Consider the following 19,710-nt stretch of genomic DNA (forward strand, 5'->3'; position numbering starts at 1 on the left):
CATGGACCCGTGCAGTCTTTGCTAGCCATAGAACAGCAGAAGAGGTTGGTAAGTCCCCTCTCAGGATAAGTAAGCTTCAATAAAGCTGGCAGGGCTTCCAGTTACAATGTCATCCATCTATAATCCTCAAAAATTCCTCAGCTGTATAATTTACATGGTGAAAGTTTGTGGCCCCTGTGGCTGACAGCAAAACCCTAAAAAACTGTTGCTGCATCTGTTTGGTGGGTGTGAGAAAGTCATAGCCAGGAAGAAATACCTGATTCTGGAACTCCCTTGAAGAAGAAACATAGGTGACTGGTACACATGGGAGGAAAACAGAATCCTTGGGTGGACCAGAAGAAGAAAAGGAGAGCCTGGGGCTGTGTGTATGATGCATAAATTATTTTATTTCTTACCTTGCTATCTTAGTTAGGGTTTACTATAGCTGTGAAGAGATACCATGACCATGGCAACTCTTAAAACAAAACATTTAATTGAGGGAGGTTGCTTACAGTTTCAGAGGTTCAGTCCATTATCATCATGGTGGGGAGCATGGCAGCGTGCAGGCAGATGTGGTGCTGGAGCTAAGAGTGCTACATCTTGTGGGAACAGGAAGTCAATTGACTATCACACTGAAGGAAGCTTGAGAAAAAGAGACCTCAAAGCCTAACCCCACAGTGACACGCTTCCTCCAATAAAGTCACACCCACTCCAACAAAGCCAAGCCTCCTAATAGTGGCACTCCTTTGGGGGTCATTTTCTTTCAAACCACCACACTTAACAGTGTTAGTTGAATCCAGGACTTTCATATGCTAGGGAAGCCCTACACCATGGAGTTACACCCCACCATGTCTCCCTTAAAGATTCTGCAACCAGATGTAAGGCTGATGAAAATTTAGAAAGTCGATAACACATAAGCGCTGAACACAGAAACACCATAGGTGAGCTTGAATTGGATGTGAATGCCTCACATGGTTCACATAAAAAATATCCATGGGCTACATCTTCAGAAGTGGACTCAAAGTGAGTTGAGCCTGAGCTCTTTCTCTGTTTTAAAACAGTCCAGGCCCCTAGGTGCTCGTCCCTCTGTGGATAGTGAGATCTCGAACGTAAATAACCAAGAGAGGAATTCCCACGGTGATGCGGAGCAGCATCTGTGTGCTCACTAATGATCAGCAGAAGGGAGTAAACATCACTCCGATGTATGGCACTGGAAGGAGGTCCTGTAAGGAGTAGAAATGATGGCAAAGGATTGGGACATGAAAATGCCATTCATCTGGAGAAAATGCTCACAAACCCCGCTGGTATATTGTCTGGAGAACCAAGCAAGCTAATGAGATAAAGAAGCCTGGAAGGTGGCAGTGCCAACATGGAACTGGATGTCAGAGAAGAGGAAAGCAAATGAGGCTGCCACAAGACCACTGGGGTGGATGTGAAGTGGCAAAGTCAAAAATGATGACCGAAGACAGAGATTCCCACTAGCTTGACATTCATATAACAACTTAGGGTTTGCTTTTAAAATTATGTTCTTGAACAATGCTGGTGTTTCATAACTAGGTCAGAGTGTCCCATGGCTCAGATAGGAGGATTGTATTCTTTTCCAATTTTAGGGGAAATATATTATCAGACAATAATTCACAGTGGTAAAGTTCTCTTCCTTAGGTATTTGTTATATATTTGAGGTTCCTCATGCTTCTGTGTATGACTGCTCATTGATTTGTGATGGCGTCAGCTGTCCATCACTATGATAAGTACCTGACATCACTTTTTAAAAGTTGATTCAGGGTTTATAAAGTTGATGACATTGACAAGCGTTTGTTTGAGCTCACTGTTGGAGAGGTTTCAGTCCATAATTGTGTGGTATTGTTGCCCCAGGCCTATGGTGGTATGTTACGGTGGAGCATGTGGTAAGCTCATGGCCAAATGCAAAAGGGAAGACTGGGAAGGGACTATGGTACCAGGTCCCTCTCTAGGACAAACTCCCCAAAGGAAGGGAGACACCTCATTACACCCCACCTCTTAAAGATTCTGCTATGTCCAAACAGTTCCACAGAATGATGAAGAAGGCTTTAATGCAGGAACCTCTGAGAGGTACTTGGCCAAACTGTAGCTGATTCAATGCAAAATCATATAAGAACTTATATTAGGATTTGTTCCAAGAAGCGTGTTGACATTGAGAAGCTTCCCACCTTTAGAAGAAGCTTGGTGATCATTAAGCCAAGTAATGGAAAGGTCCAGAACTGTACAACCTCAAGCCTGATAGCTTCTCTGTGTTTGAGAAGTTTGTATAAACATTTTGCCATGTTTTGTATAAATCAGCACTTCTGAGAAGCAGGAAAGAAGGCCTAAGGAACATTTCACAAATGACCTTTGTGTAATCTCTATAGTTTCCACACCTATAGGAATGGGAAGGTTTGGAAGACAGGGGTGAACCTTTGGATATCTTTCCTTTAATCACATCATTCAATATCAACTGTTCAATATTATGCATCATTTAAATAGTGCATTAATATGTATAGAGTCCAAAAAGTTATTCAATATGCTGTTGAGTTGCTTGTTTGTTTGTTTGACTGCAGGAGCAAAGAGAGAATGATATTATCCAGTCTGACCCGACTTGCTATATCCTTTAAACACATGGGACATTTCCAAGTCTCCACCTTTCCAATGGGATGAAAAGATCAGCCAGGATAAAGGTACAAAAGCCATTGTGTGGGTGTGATTAAGAACCTGTCTCGTTTAGAGACAGAGTGTACCTACATTTTAGTGCCTCCACAAACCAGTGGAGATGAGAACAGAAAGTCAGGGAGCCAGTGCCATTGATGGAGTCCTGGAGTCTTATGACACCCTCTAAGCTGAGGGGCTCAGCTCCTTGATCCAGGCTGACTGTCAGTCCTCATGTGTGGGTTCAGCTGTAGCACCCTGCAGGCTTGTGCTTCTGTATATGACTATTCCTTCAGTTCTTCATTTTAGGAGATGGAGTAGTTCATCACCCTGGTTCTCATTCTTCTAGAATAAACATTTAAACGGACCTTTGCTCTGAAGAGAAAGCTTCTGAAGTGGCTGCTGTAAATTGTGATCGTTCCTAATTCCTCTCCTCTCCATTGTGGATTTTCTGTCTTGATTGTATGCGTATTTATCTCAACAAATAGGGAAAGTGTAATTTCCTTGACAAAAAATGAAAAGGTGAAACTGTAACCCTGATGGATATCAAGTATCCAGAAAGTATCATTTTACTTTCATTGTGTTAATGTTTATGTCAGCAAAGTCAGAAAGTGAATGATTGGGAGGATTCTGAAAGAAACCTGTGACAGAGCCACTCTGTCAGGTAAATACCTTTATATAATAAAATCCCATTATAATTGAAGTGTGTTCTCTCCTCTCCTCTCCCTCTTCCCTCCTCTTTTCTCCATCTCTTCATCTCTCTCCTTTAACTCAGCCAAACCAAGGTCCTTAGGGTCAGGACTTTGGAAAGCAATAACCATCAGAAATATCTTGAAATATCACTCCAATGTTTCTGCGTATCATTTTCCAGTCTAGAGCATCAACATCCTTCCTCCATAGGAAGCTGTGTAATTCCTTTACTTTGCCTGTCGTGAAGTGATGCAGGAGTCTGTGTGTCAGTAGAGAAATATTTGCAGTGCTTCTCCTACATAATGATACTTCAATCTTCTTCAGTAAAGAGAAGCCAGCTTAGGTTGTCAGTGAGATTTCATACAACTCAAAAACAAACTTAGTAGGAAAATCCTGTGATTTTGTCTTTCAGATGAAAAAAAAAAACCCACAAATACAAGTGTCATTATAGTGAGAGCATTTTAAGCATTTAACATATCATTTGTGGTTCTCATAAGATCAGGAGAACCATTGGGTAAAATCATTCTATGGATATCGGTTTATGCGTTTTGTGTTTTTAGCATACTTTGTGATATAAATGTGTGAGGGGGAAGCATTCTCTCTGGCTTTCTCTTTGTAACACATACTATGGACATGTTACTGATGCTGCCATGAGGTCACCTAGAAGACATGTGTACTGATAAGTAATTGGGTAACTATTGTGGTTCTTCATCTGCTCTATGGTACTGAGTTTTGAGCATGAAAACTCAATAGTTCCATTTTCAATAGCAGCCAGTGATGACTGTAAAATATTGTGAGGGCTCTAGAGACCCATCACTTAGATTCCTAAATAGCAGGGGTCACACGATGGCTCCCCTGTTGACACTGGTGTGAGATGTAAGGATGACAGTTCAAAGCCTAATGGCTCTAGGAGTGTGAGGCACTGGTCATGTGACATGCAGGGGACTGTATAGACAAGGGAGCCCCTGCAGGCTGGCTGGGATTTGCTTATATTGCAAAGCAAATGAAGGAGTCTTTCTGTGTCTCCCTCTCCAGTGCATCCCCAGTACCCGCCACTGTGGTGCCTGCAGTCAGGTAGAGTGTCCTCTGAACAGCACTCATCACCATCATCATCATAGCCACCACTAGCAGGTAGGTACTGAGGACTCCCCAGTGACCTTCTGTTCTTCCTTTGCTTTGGTTATTAATTATTTTGATAAACCTAAGTAGATTATTTACTAATAAGACCATGGCCTCTATTTTCTTGTGCAGGATACTTTCAAATGTTTGTCTAATTTTCGGCCTCCCGTTCTAAAAAGTAGACCATGTGTCCTTGAGAAAGCCTTCCCTGAATGTCCAATCTAACTCATTTTCTCCTACTGCCCACTCTTCCCTCTCCCCAGACTCTTCTAATTTTGTTCATAAAACTTATCAAGATACAAAATTCTCCCCTTTGCTTGCCTACTTGTTTGCTAACTGCTGCAGAAAGATGTTGACTGTGCTGTTCCCTCTCTGTCAGCAGTGGTGATTAGAATACAGTAGGTGCCCAACAAACATTTCAAGAGTGAATAATACAGGAATCACAGTGGTCTCTGAGAAACCACAAGAGCTACTTATGAAAGTACTCACTGGATGCATCAAAGGCCTGCCACCCAAGTAGCAATCTCAGGATCTTTTGGCTCTTTACTCTTGAAATTCTTTGTCTGTGTCTTCTGTTTGCTGCTGTGTACTCACAGCAGCTCATATCTCAGTTAATGGTCTAAGTGTGGACATAGGAGTCATGAGCGGCTCAGAGGGATATGCTATCTACCTATAATTCTAAAAATTATGCAGAGTAGTATGAGACACATTTTGGGAAGACAGACCAAATCCAGCTGTGGGTCTCTGCTTGGCTGCTTCACTATGAAGCTCTCATGCAAAGCCCTCCATGAGCTCAGCTTTGATCTGCTTTCAGGCCTGCCGGAGCACTCTAGTTCTCAAGTCTCAATTACTTTGAAAGGCACCAAATCTAGCTTTGATGGTGTACACAGAGAATGGTAGAAAATTCAGGCGATTTGAGGAAAGCTAAGTGAACAAAAATGAAGCTGCTTTTTAGAGAAAACAACCTCTAGCAGATTTTTATGGCCGTAATGATACGAGTGAACCAGATTGGAGACCAAATGAAGGCTGTCATTGACACCTGCCATCTGTTTGAAGTAAAGGTGGGAGACCCTGTTGGATGCTTCCTGAAGAAGTCACTTTCCTTGCATCAGTTCCTTCCCTCTGTCCTTGTCCTTGTTTGGGTTTGGACTCTTCGGTTAATTCTCAGAAGTGCAAGAAATGACCTTGACTGTGACCCTAACACCAGCATGAATTTCACTTTGGTTTCAAAACTGAAGTTCTTGAAAGTTATCTCTTCAGAGTTTTCCTTGCAGGACTCCAGGGGATTGGAAGCTGAGACAAGCACTGGTCCCTTGATCGCACAGCAGCGTTCTTCAGGGAAAAGCTAGAACACAACACTCTAAGTGCTAACTCCAGGAAACCCTAGGGCTCAGCAAAGCCCAGCGGTAGAAATGCTATCCTGGGGCTTTGCAGTCCCATTGCTGCATCAGGACTTTCCCTGTGTTCTTTCCTATCTCTTCTGCTCCCAGGCAAATCAAATGGATTTTAATCCAGTGTTGTGCTTTATGTCTTTTGTCTTCTCAGGTACTTATTCTATTCTATCCATAGCATGAAAAAACTCAATGCAAAAAAAAAAAATCCACTGAGTTTGCCTTGAAGGTAAAATACAATATATGAACTTGGATTCCAGAAACAGTAGTTATTTGGGGGGTGTGCACTCTGGACAGTGTTTTTATTTGTTAGCTGTCCTGACTCCATCTATGCGTCCATGTATTGTTGTACTTTGCTGTGCATTTTTGCCATTTTTATTGTTGTTGTTGTCAAGGTATGAAGAGGGTAAAGAAGAAACAATGGAGAGGAATGAAAGGTTTTGTTTTCTCTAGCCAAAGTGATGATTTTGTTCTTTTCTGGTATTCTACCTTCCAGAGGTTTGAGAGTCTTTTCTATGACACTCTCAAATGTCCTATTGGTTTCTACAGATTTATACTTTGACTGAAGAATTGTATAAGTTTGAAATCTGAACTAGAATAAACTGAAATAGAAGTGTCCAAATTAATCATAAAATGAATGAACCAATAGTGGAGAAAGTGTTGTCACCCTCCAGATTGGCTTCCTGGAGAATCTCTGTACATAGTAGTTCAGGAGGACAGGAATGGCCTACACACAGCGGGTCCCATGTAGATCCTAGTAAATGTGAATGGTAAGGAGAGTGAGGGAGTCAGGCTGGGATATGAACTTAGCTAAGTTTAATGAGTGTTTACAATGTTCTAAGCATGGGCTTACACCAACTCAATTTATTAAACCTCATCACAGTCATGGTAGGAGGCAAGTATTAGCATCACTATCCCCATTATGGATGGGAAGGCTGAGTGAGGCAAGATTAAGTGATTTAGTTACTTAAACTAAGCCATCAGTTAGTGGAGGAGGTTGGTTCCAGAACCCGTACACACTTTCCATAGCACAAGCACTCTGAGGGGGTAAAGGGGACGCAGAGGTGGGAGCTGCCAACCTTAGGACTTGAGCAGGCCGTCTTCTGTGGGCAGACTCCTGAAAATAAAGGCGGCCTGAGTGTGCACGGAGTACAGCACTACCACCACCCATGGAGAAGCCCAGACGCACAGGCAGGCCAGCAGGTTCAGGTGGGCGAAATGATCACACTGGGAGTGGTTGATTACATTATATGAAGCTACAATATCATTACAACATTTTCTCTCTTCCATTTCTTCCCTCCAACCCCTCTCTTTTCCCTCCTTGCTCTCCCTCAAATTCATGGTCTCTTTTTCTTTCATTGCTGACACATGTTTCTTTTTTCTTCCCCTAAATATATAAATACAACCTGCTCGGTCTCTCTAATGTTACTTGCATGTATATGTTTTGAGGCTGACCGCTTGATATTGGATAATCAGCTGGGGAGCTCTTCCTCAGGGAAGACTATTTCTTCTCCGTCAGCATTCCTTAGTTGGCTATAGTTCTTGGTCTAGGGTTGCAGAGAACATACTGTGGGCCCAGCCCCAACTGATATATCTACAACACAACTGCTGTACCTAAGGCTCTGGAAGCATTGTGGAAGATAGGACACAAGACTGTAACAGTCAGGAGAACAGGAAGTCTGCTGTGAGATTGCATTGCTAGAAACACAGACCCCTTTTAAGAGCAAATGAAAAGTTACGGGTCAGAGTTTAATGCAACAGTATTCAGCTAATCTTTTCCCTGTCAATCACTTTGCATAATAATCACATGTTCAAAGTATGTGCTGAGGACTTAGATCCTGAGACACTAGAGAATTGAGTGATACAGGACCCTCTGTCATCTGCAAGAAGGAAGTTGTGTCCTGTGTCCTGAACCTCAGAAATCAGTGGTCAGTGAAATGGGGGGGGGGGTACAGAAGGGCCAAGAGCCTTCTTATTGCTTCAAAAAAATACCTTGACCCATCTGGAAAAGCCTTGGGAACACTGGGTGATTGTGTATTACAGAGATAATACAAGACTCCACTGCAAACAGATGGATGTTTGATTTCCTCTGATATCCTGAGCTGAAAAACAAAAGAAAATGACTGAATATGATAACATAACTGATTCGGAGAGCAGTTCAAAGTACCAAAAATGCCCAGTTTGGAAAGAAGACTTTAAACAATAAACCTGTTAGTTAGTCATCAATGTAAGAAGCAGCTAGCTACATCCCATCGCCCCTGTGTATGTCCACTTTGTCAAGGTAGAGATTGTCTTTCTTCTCCTAATCCATCAAATGAGTTTTGAATGTGCACCTGGTGGCTATAATTTATGCAAAGAGTGAAACTGTTAGCTGTTTTACCCACCTAAAATCTTATATGTTCTTCATTAATGCTCTGTTTGTCTGTAGTCCTGCAGGACAGAGGGTAGGGATTGCCATTTGTCCCTTGGCAGTCAGCTCTGTAGTGAAATGGGGCTGCGGGGTCCAGTCTTTGTACAAAACACCAGATCATTATCGGGTTCAAGAAATGCAGGGATTTCTGAGCCAAAAGGCTTTAACAAACCACCAGAACGGGTTGAGTTCCTTTTCCTTTGCAGTGATTTCCGTAAAAGGAGACATTCCACGGTGGGGGTAGGAAGCGTTTCCTTTGTTGTCCTTTCTTTTCTAATATTCTGGTGCTGAGTAAAAAAATACATGGAAGGAGATCGAGTTGAAACTCCAATAGCAGCTCAGATCCGTATGTCTTTAAAAAGATGGCAGAGGTCACCTTTCAAATGTGCAGGTGATGCCTACCTTAGGACTCACATCCCTCCCATCCCCCCCATCCCTGTTCAATGATTGCTATTCACCTTTATCTTTGACTCTGTATATTTAGTTTCTTTATTGTTTTTTGCACAATATATTCTTGAGATGCTGTGTACCTTTAGAACAACCTCAAGGCTAGATTTGTGGGTACACCCTTGAAGAGTAAACAGCACCCACTACCATCACCACCCAAATTTCCTTGCTTGGATGGCAAATTTTAAACGGCCTTGGTTTTATCTGCTCCTCTGTTCCTCTCTGCCTGAATCCTGGCCACCTCATTTTAATAACTAATTGAAATCTTTCTAACTTTCTCAACACTCCGTGGGGAAATTCCATTTGAAATTTCTTTTCCCTGTCATTTCCACTATGCAATTGAAAGAAGGAAGATAGGAAATAGGCGCTCTCCGCCCCTCCTAAATCCCCCCCCCCGTGTGTATGTGTGTGTGTGTGTGTGTGTGTGTGTGTGTGTGTGTGTGTGTGTGTGTGTGTGTGCTCTTCTCTCCTTTTCAAATGACGTAGGGAGTTTGGACAACCTCCCTACCCCCACCTCTCCTGTTTGATGCTAACTCTGATTCCCATTCCTGGAGAATGAGTTTCGCTTTGAAGGCTTGGGTAACCGCAGAAGGTCAGAACAGCAGGGCCCGCCTGAGGGGGTATCTCCAAGCCTACCCTAATCTCTAATGAGCCCCGGCTGCCCACGTCCCAGGAAGCCACTGAGGTCCCTTAAGGCCGGTTACACAGCCTAGTTCTGCTGAAGTGTGATAGCATCTGACAGAGATTTCCAGGAGTCCGGTGGTGCGCCCAGCTCTGTGGGCCCCACTCCGCGCCTGCCCCGGGGCTGGGTTCGCTGGGGGACAACTTACTGTGTTCTTGGAGGTATCTACAGTGCAAACTTCAAGTGTAGGTGGGGACAGGGGGCAAGAAGGCTATGTACCCTGTAGAGTAGGAGCTACAAAAGAAAAATAAAAAAGAAAGAAAGGAAAAGGGGAGCAGAGAGGAGAGGGGCCGGAAGGAACAGAGACCTGGAGCCTACTCCCTAGCTTCGGGATGCTGATGGGGGACTCCCTGGGAGGGGTTGGCCTTTCTTTGGTTCTTCTTGGGCTTGTTGCTCAGACAGGTAGTTGGGGGAAAAGGAAAGAAGCTGTCAGCTGAGGCAGACGGCGGTTCAGCGGCGTCCAGCACCTGCCTTGAGCGATCGCGCCCCGACCTGGCTCAACCGCGCGGTGCAGGTGTCGTCTTCCCTGGTGCCCCTCCTGGGAAGGGGAACAAGTCGCTTCCGAAGGGACGGGCGTCAAGAGGGGGAGGGGTTCAGGGGGCCTGGGGCGGGCGGGGGGGGCGGGTGCGCCCCTGAGAGCCAAGCCGGCCGGGTACCGACTGCCATCCTGCCGCAATTTCCCTGTGTCATGGCTCCGGTCTCTTAGCAACAGCCGCCAGTCCGGCCGCCGGGAGCAGCCGCCGCGGGCTCAACTCCACCCGGCGGAGCCCGGCGCGCCGCAGCCACACAAAAGAGGCGCAAGGCCGGGGAGCGCGCGGCCGCAGGGGCCGGCGCGGAGCGCGACGGGAGGGGACAGTGGCAGCCGAGGAGGCGCGCCCGAGGGAAGAAGGGCTCCAGGCGGCGCGCGGGCTGCGGAGGACCTGACACTTCTTGGAAACTCTTGGAAATGGCTCCCGCCACCGCGCCGGAGGGGACTGCGAGCCCTTGGCGCAGGTTGGTCCCCGCCGAGCTGTCCAGCCGCTATTGCTATTGCGCCCGGGGCCCCGGGGCGCTGTCCCTGCGCTCCGCCGTCGGCTGGGACTGAAAAGTTTCTCCATGGTTCTTTGTGTCTCCCGAGCTGCCCTGGTCTCCCTGGGTAAGTGAGCGATTATTGTTTGCTTAGAGTGCCTCCATTTTGAGCAATCCTGTCAATCCCCGGCCTCCGAGCGACCTTCCTCAGCCCACCTGTCCCCGTGCCCAGGCCCCTTAGCGGATGTTCCGAGCCAGGTGTTCTCCTGGGCGTGCTACCAGGGCTGCGCTGCCCAGAAAAGGCGAGTTGGGGATTGCCTTCATTTCGCTTCAGCCAATCCTCCCTCCAGAGGCGGACTTGCAGCTGCTGCACTCATGTGACTGACTAAAGTAAGGGCAAGGGACGCACGGCCCCGGGGTCCAGGGGCCGGGGGTCGAGGACCTAGGTTGGGTGAGGGGCACAGTATGGCGCGCAACCCTGGGGCCCAGAGTCTCTGACGCCGGGCTCGATCCATCACGAATGGAGAACTTGAATCTCTCCCTTGGAAGCGGTTGTATTTTTAGACATCCCTCATTTGATTTCCCCATCCTCCATTCCTTAACCAAGGCAGGACTCGCGCCAGGCAGCCAGTTGGGAAGGCAGACGACGTTCACTGCTAAGTTTGTTTTCCTTAGGTCTAAGGAAAGCCTCAAAGGGGGCTTTTCTGTGGCACCTGACCTTTGTCAGTATTCTGTGTCAGATCGTGGTACGCTGAAAAGGAGTTCAGCTTTCAAGAGAGCTGCAAGCATAATAAACTAGGGAACTAATTACTAGCTATTAAAAACTAATTTTAAATATCTTCTGTAAACCATTGTTGAAATTCACTCCAACTTTCCTTATATTCTGCGGGGTGTAAAGCTGGCTTGCAGAGGAGGAAGGTTGCTTCCTCCTCCAAGACATTCAGCACCGGGGGGCATCTGATCGGTGTCCAACAAAACGTCTGCCCATCTCTCTTCAGAGAGACACCCTGCAGGCCCGAGCTGGCTTTGTTTCTAAAATGCCTGGACCTTAATGTCTCTTGAAGCCAATCCAGACCTCAGGATTATTAAAGACACTGGAGTCTTACAGTTCAATTAAAACAGCAATATACATGTTGCAACCATATAATAAATATGGCAGTCTGTCATGTATATTCAGTGTTTATGCTTATTGGTACAGGACCTTTAAAAAATTTTTAAAGGTTTACAAATACAGTCTCACCATTGACTTCCCCTGAAACCACTTAGCATTTCTCTATTGAATTCCAAAAAGTTCCAAAAGATACCGGTTTGCAAGCAATATAAAAACCTGATTGCCATTTGCTTGCCCACGTGGAAAAAAAAAATCCTACCCAGACTGACCTACTGAAAGAATCAAAGGCCAGAGCTATTCATTCACTCAAGCACTAGTCAAAAGCAAAATTCTACCCAAGTAACTTACATTTTCAAAGGATAATTTATTCTACTCTATGGACTGTCCTGAAAGAATCACATACCCAAAGGCCTGTGGTGGCCATCTGTAACTTTAAAAGCCACATAATGCCCTTAATTTTAGCATCTCTGTTGCAGGAGGCAATGCAACCAATGAAACAGAGAATGCACTCTGAGGACCCAGCAGAATGGGACTTTTAACAGCTGACAGATAACACAGGCATCAGTTCTTGTACCTGCTTAGACCATATAGACAACCCAAAGAGCTTCCCAGAACTAGGCCACTGTTAACCACTCCTCTTCCTCAAAATGACCTCCAGAGAAAAGGATGGAGAGAACAGCTTTTATGTGTGGAAATACCTTCCTATAAATCATCATTATGTAGACTGCTTCGCCTAGGTAATTTGCCTATTCATTTGAACACTGGGGTTCTGTAGAATGTTGTTGTTACATTAATAAAGGGCTAGAAAGCTATCGTGGCAGAGTTCTCTGTTGTTTTAACATGGTCATTTTCCTACATAAGAGAAAGGTATTTCTTATGGGGATTCCAGGGGACTTCTCAGATTCCCTGATGAAATCTAGCACAGGATACCTTTATAGGGAGGGAGTTCCTCCAGGGGAGGAGAGAACGCCAGAAGGAAGAGCGTGGTTACATAACAGTCACCTAAAAGGAAATATTCCACACCAAGAAACTGTCCAGATGTTGCAGAGTGGTGATGAGCGGTCTGGGAGGGGGGTCTGGTTGCCTAATGCCCTAGGATCAGAGTAGCCAAGAGGCAACTTTATGGCAAGATTTGTTGTCGGTATTGAAGTAGTATTTCTGAGATTTTTCTGGGTAATGAACCCTGTCAGTTATCTGAAGGAAGCCATCCTGCCAGGGCTTGCTGTTTCTCTCTCATCCTGGGAAAAGAATTCCTTTCTTTTTATACAGTACTAACTTTCAGAACTGTTTAGTAACTTGGGGCCCACATGGGCAAATTCTTGACTCAGAGGCCTGACACTCCAGAGGCCCCTCCTTCGGGAAACTTTTCCATTGCAGTGAGAGACAGGATGAAAAACAACACAAAACACCAAAAAGAAAAAGAAAAAGAAAAAAAACCAGGCGCTGACCAAGAAAGTCCTCAAACACTACTCTGAGTCCCCAAATTCACTGAGTTTATAAAGATGGAAGGAATTCCACTGGCTGCCAGCCAGGAGGCTTTCAGTATCAAGAGGGTCACTCTTGGAGGATGTGGGGGAGAGGAGAGGTGAGAGCTTTTCAAGCCACCTTTCCCTTCCATAGCACAGACCCCACACTTGGCCTGGAGGTGGAGGTGGGAGCGCACCTGGAGTTGGATCCAGGAGCAGGGTAATCCTGGCACGTGGGATGTTGCTGCAGCCCAGCCCGCACGCTATGACTGTGTTCCTCTGCTTTGCTGCAGGAGGAGGAGGTGACCAAGCAGTTAGAAGACAGCTGGCGCTCCCCCTAACTGTCGGCCCCAGCCCTTGGGGCTAGCCCTGAACTCCACCAGTTCGCCATGATCGCCACCGGTGGCCTACTGAGGATATCCGCCAGAAAGCAAGATCCCCTCCGCCCCACCAGCCAGGTCCCTAAGCGCAAGAGGAAAGCCAAGAAGAGGCGTAAAAACGACGTGGTCGTGGTGAAGGGCAAGCTGAAGCTGTGCTCCATCTCCGGGCTTATTGCCCTTTGCGGGATCCTAGTGCTGTTGGTGGGCATAGCCATGGCCGTGGTGGGCTACTGGCCAAAGGCCAACACTGCCAACAGAGGGGGCAGCAAGCAGCCATTGCCTGTGGGAGGCAGTCATCGCTTTGGGACCACTGGCAACAGCAGCCGTGGCAGCAAAAACCCGTCCAAGAGTCACTCTGGGACCCCAGGGGGTGTCAACTCCAGTTCTGTGGGAGGACCCAGGAGTTCGCCTCCGACTAGATCTGCAGCCACATCCTCTTCTTCTTCCTCCTCCTCCACATCAGTGGGCTTCTTCTTCCGAATCGTCTCAGGCTACTTGCACTCAGACAAGCTCAAGGTCTTTGGACCCCTCATCATGGGTATCGGCATCTTCCTCTTCATTTGCGCCAACGCGGTGCTCCATGAGAACAGGGACAAAAAGACCAAGATCATCAACCTGCGGGACCTCTACTCTACTGTCATCGACGTGCACAGCCTCCGCGCCAAAGATCTGGCAGCAGCAGCAGCTGCAGCCGCCGCAGCTGCGGCCTCCTCCGCCACCACTGCCCCCGGCTCTGCACCCCCCAGGGCAGCGCCGCTCAATGGCTTTCTGAGCTACGTGCAATCCCGGGGCCTGGAACTGAAGCCTGGTAGCTGCACCGGCTCTGCAGACGCCTTCGGGGCCACTGCAATGCTGGCCAGGGGCTCATGGCCCCACCCCGCCGGGCTAGGCGGAGGCGGCGGCGGGACTCGGGATGCAGGGTCGCCGCCGGACCTGGCTTCCTCTCCGCGCTGTCCGCGGGAGCCCCCGAGCCTGGCCGAGGCGGTGTACAGCATCTACCGCGAGCGCTCCAGCGGGGCTGGCCGTCGCCGGACCACAGTTGCCGCGGTGGCTGCGGCCACGGCCACTGTCACCGCCGCCGCCAGTGGCAGCAGCAGCCCGGCGCTCTGCAGCCCAACCGGGAGTTGGGGGCGCCAGAGCACCGCCAGTTCCCTCGTGGGCTCCTCGCTGAGCGCCTTCGCGCTGCTGCCTTTGCAAGGGGACCGGGACAGAGACGGGGACTCGGAGGGAGCAAGTTGCAGCTGGCACAGGCCGCCGGGGGAACGCGGCTCTCGGGATCTCCCCAGGGAAGAACTGGACCTGAGCCTGACGGACCTCCGGGGAGCCGAGGGCGGGGCGCGCTGGGCGTCCAGTGAGCCGGACGAGCCCGAGGGCGCGGCGACAGCACGCACCGCCAGGGGGCAGGGCAGCCGCCTGCCCAGGACAGGCAGGTACGCGGCCTGGCGGCGCCGCAGCACCAGCGGGCTACTGGACTACCGGTCGCAACCGTCTCCGGAGCCTCCGCCCTCCCCTGGCGCAGCAGACCTGGACCCCAGCCCTCCAGAGACAGCCACCACGCCCTCGCTCCCTCTGCGCCCCAAGGACTCGCCCCGCGTCCGGCGGGACTCCCACAGTTCCCAGTCAGATGAGCCGTCCTGCAGCAATAAGGGCTACACCCCCCTGAAGGAGGCTGACACCTCTGTGGAGTCGGTCGTGGACGTGGTGGCCAGGAAAAGGCTAGACTGTGCGGACGCCACGGATCCGGGTACGGAGCCTAGCTCCCCGGAGGGCCCCAGTCCAGAGACAACTAGGGCGGAGCAGCCTCAGTCTGGGCAGAGGCAGTTTACAAACAAGGAGAAACTCTTTCTGATTTCCAGGTCTCACACCCCAGGAACAGAGGACCCGGAACTGGAAAACTCTTCCACCTAGGGAGAGAGAGGAGGGCAGGGAAAGGAGAGACTAGTCCCACTGGAACCCCTACATTAACCCTAACCCGTCTCCCTGTGGACAGGTCCGAGGAAACCATTCAATATCCAAAGAGCTGCAGAATGTTATCCTTGAATTGCGTTCACAAGATTCGTGTAGATAACTCAAGCAATTTAAAAAAAAAAAAAAAAAAAAGCCGTCGTCTTTTTATGTCCGATGGTGATTGTACGTTCCATGAAAACCAAATGTATTAAAAGGTCACAATCTAGTTCATTAGACGAAATTCCCTTAATTTTCTTAGGCTCAAAATAATATATTTTTTGACAGTAACTCTGCACTTTATTCCAATTTTTCTTTACCCCCCCCCTCCCCACCAACTTCCCTCGCCCCTGTACTCTGCTGCTGACGTCGTTCATAGCTGCTTGTGGATGAACGACAAGCTTTTTACTTCCCTGTTCTTGAAGAGCCTAGAAGAGCCCATGTCAGTTCTCTTAGAACTGATCTTTCTAGGTGAAGTCCAAGCCTACAGCATGAGCATCGGAGAGAGGGTTCCCTTGCCTTACCCTGCTCTGTGCTCCAGCTGTCCAAAGGACTCTATTTTTAAAAAGGAGATTTGCATTTTGCTAACAGGGTGTGTGAAGACTGGAGGGTGCCAGCTACTAGACTGGACTGTTACACCCCTAAACTCCCAATACCAAGTACACCGAGTATTACTACACCTGTATGGAAAGTAACGTTAGTATTTAAAGTCTTTTTGTTTTTTTTTTTTAAATAAAAAAAGTTTCCAAACAGTTAAACAATAACATTGCCTTGTTTTGCCTGGGAACTAATGCACAGCAAACAGTTAACAATTTCTCTCGTAGATGCAAAATATTCGTCTGTTAAGACTGTAGTCACCTCCTGCCGAAGTGACAGAGAGTCAGTAAGGGTGTGAGTGCATTAATCCTTTTCCAGTGTTTTTACCTTGAAGACATAGAGTAGTATGTGGCCCTTGGGAGTAGAATGGAACCTTGACTAAATACTACTTTTCTATAATACTTGCCATTAACCTCAAGGTTAATTTACAGGGGTGCCAGCCTTAACGAGCCCCTCCCCACCCACTCCTGTTTCTCTCTTTGTTGTAGGTTCAAGGTCTTGCATCTAAGGCTGACACAAGCCACACAGTAATGTTACAATACTTCGGGCATAGTTCACATTTCATCAGTTAGCCAATTGTCAAGACCAGAAAACAAATGATTTTCAGTTCTAATTAATCCCTCTTCCTCTGAGTGTGACCTGAGACTCATCACAGAAAACCAAAACACGGCTTTTAAAGAAAAACCAGTGGAAAGTGTGCTGGCATTGCCCTGCACGAGGACCAGGCATGCTGCAGGTGTGTGGATTCAGGAGCTCATGATATTTGCCAGCTGTGATGCTCTTAACACTGCAGACACAGGCCTCCACCATCAGCTCTGTAAGATAAGGTTAAAAGACCCACCCAGCTCTAAGGGGAACAGCGTTGGGGCAGGGAGGAAGAGCAGGGGATTGGAGTGCAGAGTCCAGTAGAATTCCAGAAGACGTACTTAATTCAACACAGGGGCTACTGTCTTCTCGGTACCACTGTGACGTATCTTCTGCCAGCTGCAGCAGCAGCTCAGGCCTCACCCCAGGCTGCTGCAATCTAGGGTAGTTATTCATTATCTGCAGAACCACAAGCAAATCACTTAATCCCTCTAGGCCTCTGGTGAATGATGTAATCTCTATGATCCCCTTCAGCTCTAAAAGCTTAACTTAAATTCAGAGTATTGGATTTATGCTGGATACAATCTTCTGTTTGTACATACAACTTAGCAAAGAGTGATATATTCCATAAACTTCCATGAGCATAACTTTCTGTAATAAATTTTAAGTGGACCTAGTGTTCCCTCAGACTGTACGCATTAAGCTAATAACTCACTTTGAATCTCTGGATTAACTTGTTGAACTTTTCTATAAAGCAAAAGTGAGTTTCTGACAAGTAAGAGGAACAAACAAATGCAGTAAAGGCCCTGGTAACATTGTATTTCCATTCTGCCCTCAGAGAGTGTGTTACTGAAAAGTTAAAATGGGCCCTGATATTCTTCAGTGCTGTTTCCAGTCTGCAGAAAATGCAACATGATGATATTTAACAAATTGTTACTTTCTCATAGCATAACTAAAGGGGGATGAATAGAATCAAATTTTTCCCTTGCAGCCCAGAAAATTCAGGCTAAACAACTGATTTGTGTTTATTATTAATATTGATCAGAGTAAACAAGCCCTTCTGTTTCCGTTGCCTCAGTTTCCCCTTCTATACAAAGGAATAGAAACAGGACCCATGTCAAGGGATGGAGTACTGATGAAATAATTTAATCTACGTATAAAGTGCTTGCAATAGGCTTGGCAGATAGACAGTGCTGTAAATGTTTCAGTAGTTTTATTTCTAACAGCATCAACTGCTAAGTAGACTTATTTCATATGGGCTTCTTTTTTTATTCACAGAATAATTTTAGGTTTGAAAATCCAACGTGTAAATCAGTGGAGCACAGTGGCTGGAAGTGTGACTTCCAGGGCTTACGTAATACTGCCTGGGTTTCTGAGTTGGCTAAATAGCAATAATAATAGCATTTGACTCATAGGATTAATTACTCAAGTGAGGGCTAAATAAACTAATATGCTTAAAGGACTTAGAACAATTCTTGGCACACACAAAAATTCAGTAAATGCTAAGCACTATTATATAAGCAAAATTCAGAAAAGTAATTAGTAGTCTAAATTTATCACCCAGTTGTTAGGGACAACGACAGATTTATTGTATAGAAAAGTCTTAATAACTTTGGTATATTAGAGAAAATGGATCTTCAGAAGTAAAGCCTTGAACAGGGAGGTAGACTTCCTGTGGCACGGGACCATGATGTTATGTAACAGTGGATGAGTGCCCAGAACCCATCCGAGCATTTGGCCACCATTGGTCCCCTTTTGTGTCCTGAAGCTGAGCACATCCAAAGGCCAGCGAGCTCCTGAGGTCACAGTCCCTGTCTGTCAGAAAGACCCAGGGTCGAGATCGAGTGCACACTGCACACAAACCTGCTCTCTTGTCACTTTTTAGTCACGGTGGGCTTCTCAAAAGGATGGGTGTTCGAATTTTTTGAGCTGAAGGAGTTAAAGCAAAAAAAAAAATCTTCTTACCATATCAATGCAAACTAAGCATATGAGTGTGTATCGTATTATATGTAGTATTATATAGTATTTTGCCAAGACACAAAGCTTACTTCCCTTTAACTTATAAATAAGATCTTGTATTAATGGTTGTAGCATAAGGTGGATATTTTCCTTATTCATAACAAATAAAATGTAAGCGTAATAGTCACTGGCTTTGTTTTATATAGAAAGGGATAATTTTATCATATTTTTGGAGGTGCTAAAATCAAGAATTAAAAAATTTGAAGTTATGCTAAGTTTCGAATGGCTATAGCTTTGAATGTGTTCTAAGACGCCTTCCTTTTTAAGGGACTCTTCTCTGAGGGTTTTTTTTTTTTTAATCTTCAATGAAATGAATTTCTTTAAAAACTAAGTCTCCACAAATTGGACAGTCAGTCCAAATTCAGTCAAACAACTTCCTGCTACTCTCCAAAGGGCAAAACCCAGATGAAACTCATATTTACTGTGTGCCACCTGGTCACTATGATGTCAGAAAAACCACAGGGCTAGTGTTGAATTCAGCCAGGGCTGAAGCATTCCAGGAGTTACCAAGGCCTACCTGGTAGCACCGGGTTTGAACCATTCCAGGAATTATCACTGTTTACCATCCAGGTGATCTAGTTGACACCCCAGAGCCAGAGGCCTTTTAAAGCATCTACCGTCTGAAAATACATCATTATTCAACATTAAGTGGACACTCGTCCTGATCCCTTCACTAATGCCAGCTATGCTATGGCTTTTTGTGATAACCAGGACATTGACAGACTCAATGCTAAGATAATACATAGCCTTAGTGATCAGGTGTGTTACTTTGTGATACACGGAGCATCACAAAGCCGGTACCTGTCTATAGCTATGCTTCCAATCCCCACAGAGTGAGTCTTAGTGAGTTCAGGAGGCTTAGCTGCCTGTAACAAGAGAAGCAGCCAGTTGCCAGGTCCAGGTGTGGAGCAGGAGGAGGATCTTGTGGAAAGACAGAAAAGATGAAGTTAGGCGAGCATCTCCAGAAATGATTTCATCTCAAAAAGGAGTACTTGGGCCGGGCCAGTGGTGGCGCACGCCTTTAATCCCAGCACTCGGGAGGCAGAGGCAGGCGGATCTCTGTGAGTTCGAGGCCAGCCTGGGCTACCAAGTGAGTTCCAGGAAAGGCGCAAAGCTACACAGAGAAACCCTATCTCGAAAAACCAAAAAAAAAAAAAAAAAAAAGGAGTACTTGGTTATTTGGCTTTATGGATTGGCTTGTGTTGTATGCAGAGACGAGTC

At 46.5% G+C, this 19,710-nt stretch overlaps 1 protein-coding gene across 1 annotated transcript; it reads left to right on the forward strand.

The window, feature by feature from the left end:
• Positions 1–10,030: 10,030 nt before the first annotated feature.
• Positions 10,031–19,478, forward strand: Tmem200c (transmembrane protein 200C). Its single transcript, XM_028885126.2, has 2 exons — positions 10,031–10,514; positions 13,258–19,478. The coding sequence occupies exon 2, from the start codon at positions 13,354–13,356 to the stop codon at positions 15,250–15,252; it is 1,899 nt and encodes a 632-aa protein (XP_028740959.1). The 5' UTR covers positions 10,031–10,514; positions 13,258–13,353; the 3' UTR covers positions 15,253–19,478.
• Positions 19,479–19,710: the final 232 nt, after the last annotated feature.

The sequence above is a fragment of the Peromyscus leucopus genome, chromosome 13, assembly GCF_004664715.2.
Source record: "Peromyscus leucopus breed LL Stock chromosome 13, UCI_PerLeu_2.1, whole genome shotgun sequence".
Lineage (NCBI taxonomy): Eukaryota > Metazoa > Chordata > Mammalia > Rodentia > Cricetidae > Peromyscus > Peromyscus leucopus.

Coding starts and splice junctions, on each gene's coding strand:
- Tmem200c (XM_028885126.2), top strand. CDS start 13,354: ATGATCGCCACCGGTGGCCTACTGAGGATATCCGCCAGAAAGCAAGAT.